This window comes from Euprymna scolopes, chromosome 30 (assembly GCF_053919585.1).
Source record: "Euprymna scolopes isolate OS-2025 chromosome 30, ASM5391958v1, whole genome shotgun sequence".
In the NCBI taxonomy this organism is placed as follows: Eukaryota; Metazoa; Mollusca; class Cephalopoda; order Sepiida; family Sepiolidae; genus Euprymna; species Euprymna scolopes.
The window spans coordinates 19,896,494-19,903,993 of record NC_136511.1 but is presented as its reverse complement, the minus strand read 5'-3'; the positions used below and the strand labels follow the sequence as shown (position 1 = coordinate 19,903,993).

At 32.7% G+C, this 7,500-nt stretch overlaps 1 protein-coding gene across 3 annotated transcripts in view; it reads right to left on the bottom strand.

The window, feature by feature from the left end:
* Positions 1–7,500, bottom strand: part of LOC145254690 (T-box transcription factor TBX20-like) — a 132,726-nt gene that overhangs the window by 7,261 nt on the left and 117,965 nt on the right. For 2 of the 3 annotated variants that reach the window (XM_080113350.1, XM_080113349.1), the window contains 2 exons: positions 6,319–6,395; positions 2,903–3,042 (listed from right to left, as the gene is read on the bottom strand). In XM_080113350.1, coding sequence (XP_079969476.1) covers positions 2,903–3,042; positions 6,319–6,395 — 217 coding nt within the window. The remainder of the gene's footprint in view (positions 1–2,902; positions 3,043–6,318; positions 6,396–7,500) is intronic. The other variant, XM_080113352.1, reaches the window with a different exon arrangement.

The following is a 7,500-nucleotide window of genomic DNA, read 5'->3' as shown; positions in this document are numbered from 1 at the left end:
ATGGATTTTTGCGAGATCGGTATCGTTTTGTAGCTCGAACCTTCGGACGACAAATATCGAAAAATTGGCCAAACTCATAAATTCCTTCACTCTCAACTGGGCACTTTTCTACAGGGAGGGGTCGTTTTTTTTTTTGTCGATATTTTCAAAGGTCACCCCCTATTTTCGATTGTCCAGCTTTAATTTAAACTACGCCACTTCCGGTTTGGCGATGGGCGTTACAGCTAGCGCAGCGCGTTTACTTTTTCACGTTCTTTTCCTCCTTCCCGGTATGGGTTCGAACCTGCTTGCCTTCTACAACTGTCTTTTTTTTTCTTTTACTTTTACTCAACCAACATCCTTACACACACCTCAACTTTATTTTCCTCTTTCCCGTTACGGGTTCGAGCCTGCCTGCCTACTACAATTTTTTTATTTTATTTTTTATTTTATTTTTATTTTATTTTTTTGTTTTTTATTATTTTTTTTGCTCAACACACACCTCAAATCACCCGGGCAACGCCTCGCACATAGGCTTGTCTATAATATAAATCTCATTCGTTTGTTAGTGTGTATGTTTGTATGTCTCGCTTAATCTTTGGCACAAACGACCAACGTTCAAAAAATTGGTATCGTTTGAAAGTCCGTCCCTCGGCCGACAAATGCCTAAAACGTGTTTAACAATGTTAAATCTTTCATCGTCAACTGGGCCGTTTTTTTTACAAGCAGGAGTAACTTTTTACATCGACATTTTTGCAAAGTCATCATACACCTTGCAATGACGAAGCATAATTGGAACGGCTGCGACGTCGTATAACACGGTGGCTGGGGCGACTAAACCGTTCGCTTTTTTTAAAATTCTTTTTCCTCTTAGCGTTACAGGTTCGAACCTACCTGCCTGTTTATTACATTTTTGTTGTGCTAGCGCTGGTATTCGCTGCTATTTTCATTTTTTTTTTTTAGGGGGTTAGTATTTTTTTTCAGTTGTTTTAGGGCTTCGTTGCTCAGTGCCCTTGCCATAAAACATTTCCACACCCGGGCAACGCCGGGTACCGCCGCTAGTTAAAGATCTTCCTTATTTCGTGGGCTTTCCACGAGTACTGTCAGTGAATCAATAAGAAGATAAACTTTTAAGCCTCAGAATCTTTTTTAATGATTATATTCGTTATTAAATTGACAGAAAAGGGTTGATATGCCGTAGAATAAAACAATCAAAACAATATTTGAAGATATCGTTTTTATGCGGGAGTTGTTCAGCGCTCCCCAAAACGGGGTCATTTTCAATTGAAAAATAAAAAAAATTCCCTCCGTTAAAAAGGATCAGTCTTCCTTCGAGCGAGGACAGACATGACAATTTGAATTTCACAAAACATAACAAAATAGCAAAGGTTTTATTTCAGTTTTCACTAAAATCATCTCAATCAGCATAATACCACATTTACTCTAGACCTTCTCCTACTTAAAATATCCCCAAATTGGTTTGGAATTTTTATTTTTCAAAAATATAATTATATATACAGAAAATCATATTCTTTCAAAAATTAAATGTGGATGTGTTTTTTAATTTATTTCTTTTTTATCTGGAGGAAATCCAGCTTTTTATCACCAGGGAGGGGCAAAAATGTCCATTGTCTCAGTCGATGAAAGATTTCTGCCTCGCATCCTAACTAAGGACAAAACAGAGAATACACTTTGATCAATTTAATTGCAGAATATATAACGATATACATTTAAAGCAATGAAGAATTACAAACCCGTTTTCAAAGGAGGTGGTAATGCCAGGCAGAGTGTAGGACCGAACCGACGGTACTTCATCTCTTCAAAGGACTGGTTTGGTTAAGAAAACCTTCAAGCTGACTTGACTTAGAGGATCAATTTGACCTTCGAAACGATAATGTGAAAATAAGGGGCGGAGAGTGGGATTTGGGGAGACAACATTCTAGAGTAGTGGTCTTAAAAGTTTTCGAACGGGGGCCATATTGTTGACTTTTTAGAGCTACGCTGGTCCCCCTAAAAATGGTCGGGACATTAAGTAATCCAATTTACCAAATTTCCACAACTAATGATGACTACGAGATATTCCCTTTTATCGCTGTAGACTCATTAACCCTTTTTCTCGAGTGGCCTCCCGGCCTTGATAAGTGGTGACTCCTTTATAAAAAAAAAAAAACATTTTATACTGTTTCGCTTATTGGCTTTGCTTTTTAGTGAAACTGATTCTTTAAAACCTTATTCTTTTTAGCATTTTCTGAACACATAGAAATATCACTATTTTCGCAAATTTCCATAAAAAAAAAAATCCTGAATATTTCTACGTTTTACATAAGAGCTCCACGCTCGGATTAAAGACTTTGGCAGGCCAGGTCTGCATTGTGGGCCTTAGTTTGGAGACCCCTGTCCTAGAGAAAGAACCCTCTGGCCTGCAATAGTAATGCTTGAATATTCCTCGGTAGAGACGCCTCAAGCGATAAGCCATAATCTTCCCCTTTTTCAAATAGAGAAGGCAATGCCTTTGAGCGTGGACCTCCTAGAACTGCACAGGAACAAACTCATATTTCAGTCAATAGAGAAATAGTCATTTCAACAATGTTCTAGAATAATGGCTTTGATATCGTAGATAAACTTGATTCTTAAGTCAATTTTCATCCGAAGTCATGGATACTGGCTCCGCAAGCAGTCCTACAAACCTTTAACTATTTGATTTAGATGGTCTTTTCCCTCTTTGGCTGAGCCAGGGTTCAGTGCATTTCTAGGTGGTGCATCTTCCCAGAATTTATCTTGTTCCATTAAGAAATGATTTAGTTTAATTTCTAATCGCCTGAAGCCCCCTGTCGACGAGTTGTTTAAGCAATTTTGTAAGCCAAACTAACCTGCCTGTTGGGCGTTGATATTGTGAAAACGTTGATCGAAAACTGATGCTTACCTTTTGAGAATGAAGACTCGCGCAGTTTCAACGTTTCCGCTTCGTTGTAGTCGCCGTCGCCGTAAGATCGGAGAGGGGAGCGGGCGTACGTGTGGTGTTGGATCAGGCCCTCCATGCTTTCCCTGTAAAACAGTTGTTCACTGTAGAAAGCAAGCTCGAGTTAAGAATCGGGAATAAAGAGGATCAGTTGGGAGAGAAGGGCAGTTATACAATCACATAACTAAGATTGGCGCGTGAAATAGTGCAGCTATAAAGAAAACAGCAGGAAAACATTAAGAAATACTTGTTATTCAAAAATATAAGCATACGCCGAAATTCGCAGAAAATAATTGAGTATATTTTTTTTTTGTTATTTAAGAAATTTAAATACTATTCGAAGTCCGCCATTTTTAGCCATCATCAAATATATCATCTCAGTTATTGTAACTGACTCAATGATTGTCTCCCCTTAGCGTTCTTTCCAAATACAAAATTTAATTTAATTTTTTTATTCAAATTAGACTCGATTAATTTCCATAAACTTCCGAGTACGCTAATATTGTTTTCAATAAGTATTTCATAAAGTTTTCCATGGTGTTTTAATTATAACGGCCATATTTCAGTGACGCGCTTACATACATAAACATCCTCGTAATCATTGCATTTATATACGAACAATTAGAATAGAGAATTTCGTTTTCAAAATCATATTATTTTGTTTTTGTTGCCGGAGATAATTATTCAGTTCATCAATTATACATCCAAATACAAACTAAAGATTATTTAATATGAAGTAAAAAAAATAATTGTTTAATACACACGAAACCACATACGCGCGCGCACACACACACACGCACACACACACACACACACACACACACACACACACATATATAATATAAATAATATATATATATATATATTAATTTATATATATATATGATGATGATGATGATTGCAACGTCTTGTCAGACGAGTGCCACTCCCTCAGACACTTAAAGTCAATGAGCCAAAAAATGACTTTCTTTTAGTCCTACTGGTGAATTCACACGCTCAAGCAGACATGACACTGAAGACGGTCATTGAGATCAATTATTACATGCTTCCAGCATTTCAAGCCTCCATGCATCACAACTTTTCCATCGCCACAGGACCACTTTTATAGACAAATGCCTGAGGGAGTATCTATACACAGATGATGTTACAGAGTCTTAGCTTTGTACGACAGCAAAGTCTCTCTCTCAGTTCAGAATGTTGAGATCCAGCAACAAGCAAGAGCAAGATAGCCAGCAACAAGTTAAACTGCAGACCATCTTAATGCGGGTACTGGTCTCCCACTTTCTGTTTTTTTTAAATCAGAGATTTGCTGCTCCTAGAAAGGTTGCCTTCACCATGGCTTACGGGAGCCCTCTCCATCCCAACACACGCATACAGTTACACAAACACACACGGTGCTAGTAGGCCGTTGACCCCGAAAAAGGGTTCATTCGCCCTATATATATATATATATATATATATATATATATATATATACATGTATATTATTGGAAGGTTTTTAACCTTTAAAATTATACAAAAAAAAAACTCACTTAATCTTTACATTTTTACCGTTCATTAGAAAATTATTAAGGCAGTAAGTAATTTTAATCACCTGCAATCGATGCATCAACTTGCTCTAACGAATTCACTATAGTATTAATGTTAAGTTAAGGGATCATCAGTTATTTACCATGAAACACTGTTTATATTATTATTGTTCATATATATTATATTATGTTCTATATAAATATATATATTATATATTATATATATATATTATGTATTATATATATTATATATATATATACATATTATATATATATCATATATATACATATTATATATTATATATATATTATGTATTATATATATTATATATTATATTTATACACATTATATATTATATATTATATATATTTATATGCATATATACATATCATATATTATATATTATATACATATTATTTATACATATATATACATATATATATATACTTGGTGTAATAGACAATGTCTAAACGAGCAAAGTCTTAGTAAAATGTATTAAAGTTGCTGTGCACAGAGCATTGTAGTTATTATAAGCTCAATAGGTGTAATTACCTAGAGCTATATAAAAAAGGGGGTAAAAGATTAATATTTGTGAAATATTATATGCATATAAATATGAGTTTGTTATGTTTATGAAAACCTATATATATATATATGGTGCTAGTGCACTTTCTGATCCGGGCTATTTTTTAAATCGTATATGTAAGCTTAATTATAGTTTTATGATATGTTTTTTTTTATTCAATTGTAAGGTTAAAGTATGGAATAGTTACAAAACACCATCCCCTCCCTATGTTAAGAACGGCTTTTTAAATAATAACGTTATTATTTCAGCACGGATCAATAAGTGCACTAGTACCATACACACACACACACACACACACATATATATATATATTTATTTATTTATATATATATATGTACATATATATATATATAAATATATAATATGTATATATTATATTTATATACATAATTTGTTATTATTGTTTTTGAAGTTATGATCATTATTATTTGTGTGTTTTTTCTTGTCACTATCAATTTCTTATCACTGTTAATTAATTTCATTTTTTGTTATTGGTACCATTATTTTCCTTCTAATTATTATGTATTATCATTATAATTGTAATTATTGTTATTAGTAGTATGCATAATTATTATTATTATTATTATTATTTATAATAATAAATAATAATAAATAATAATAATAATAATAATAATAAAAATAATAATAATTATTATTATTATTATTATTATAATGTATTTTATTATTATAATAATTAGTCATCATTTTTCGGCACTTCTGCATTGCACGGACACCACCATTTTTTGGTGCGTTTTACTAAACTGTTAACAGGTGGCGCTTCTCGGGCAAAAAACTGAAGATATATTTTTGTTACAGTAGCAATTTTACTTTAATTAAAAAATGTTTCGGGGGGAAAAAATGTCTAATTTTGTTTAATTTAAAAAATGTTTCATTTTGATTATTAAATTGTCTGGAAAAAATTTACTTTAATCCAAAAAAATGTTTCGGCAAAAAAAAAAAAAAAAAAAAAAAAATCCGATGTTGCTTTAATTCAAACATTTTTTTTAATAAAATTATATTTCCGTACGAAGACTTTTCAATAATTGTTTTTCAATTAAATTACATTTTTATACAATAAATGTTTTGGTTTTCAAATGTTTTTGTGAGAGGAAAGAAAATATTTTTTTATTAATTTGCTGTTATTTGACGAATAAGAAATTGGAGTTGTTGTCCTTAACAATGGCACCGTCCGGGTAATGCAGAAGTTCTCATTATTCTTACGTCCTTATTAGTTTCCTAATAAATAAAAAACATCAAAACGTACCTTTCAAAATCAGAAAGCCGGCTTGAATCTCTAAACCCTTTTGCGAATGGATTGCTATCAATTTTTAACTTCGTGATCTGAAAATAAATTGGAGATAAAAAAAATAAGAAAAACGAATAAAATAATTCAAACACGGTAGTGTTTGAATATATGGTTAAGTGGCAGGTTTAGTTCCTTAGAACTTCTTTAAAGCTTCACCGCTCACATATTTTTCGACTAAATTTCAAACAATTATCATATAGAAATTAGTTTTCAGAAAGTTTTATAAAAATCCAAGGCGTCATTTTTTTTTAACAAACATAAGCATGTCAATTTTAGCCATTTTAATCAGAAAGGCACTCATAGGGTAACCGGAGTTTCCCCGGAAAATACGTTCCGTTATGTTTTTACTCATATCATTTTTGATGTTTGTGCAAAATTTTTAAAAATTCCAAGGGGTATTTATTGAGAAAAATGCGAACGGACGAACGGACGAACGGACAAAGATGAATTTACAGGTCGACTCTCCTTTTGTCGCGGGGTAGGGGGGTTCAAAACTAAAAACGTAAAACTATAAACATTAACTATACTTAAAATTAACTGTACATTGTAGAGGCGTTATCGACTGCGTCAGTTTTACCGTCTTAAATTAAGACATCAATTTAGTACAGTTCTGAAAACAGGGCCCACAGCTCTACAGATAAAAGAGGTAAGCACCAAGGCATCAACTAGTGTCTCACTCGAACAATAAAAAAAAAGACAACGAAAGTTTGCTGCGAAGAATTCATTCTTCCTTTTTTTACGACGATAATAGGAAGCAAATCCCTCATCCATTTAAACATGTCGTTCCAGTTTACGGCTTCTCTTTTCGAAGCCAAGTCGTCAATGGGAGAAGAAACTGGTCTTATGTTTGCATAGTAACGCAAGGAAATAAAACACGTGCTTCTTTTTTGCGTCGTTACTTTTTTGGTTTATTATTTTATTTTTATATTATTTTGTGTGTTTAGTTTTTTTTTTATTATATTATTTGTTGGTGTTGTTTACGATAAGACTAGCGAAATAAAAGATTGCGAAATCAGAAAATACATTCTTCTAATGGGAAAATGGGAAGAAGTAACTGGAGTTTTTCTCGTTGTCTGAAGAAAGATAACGAGTAAAAGACTGGTCGGAAACTGAGAGGATGATTTAATGGGAATATTTCTG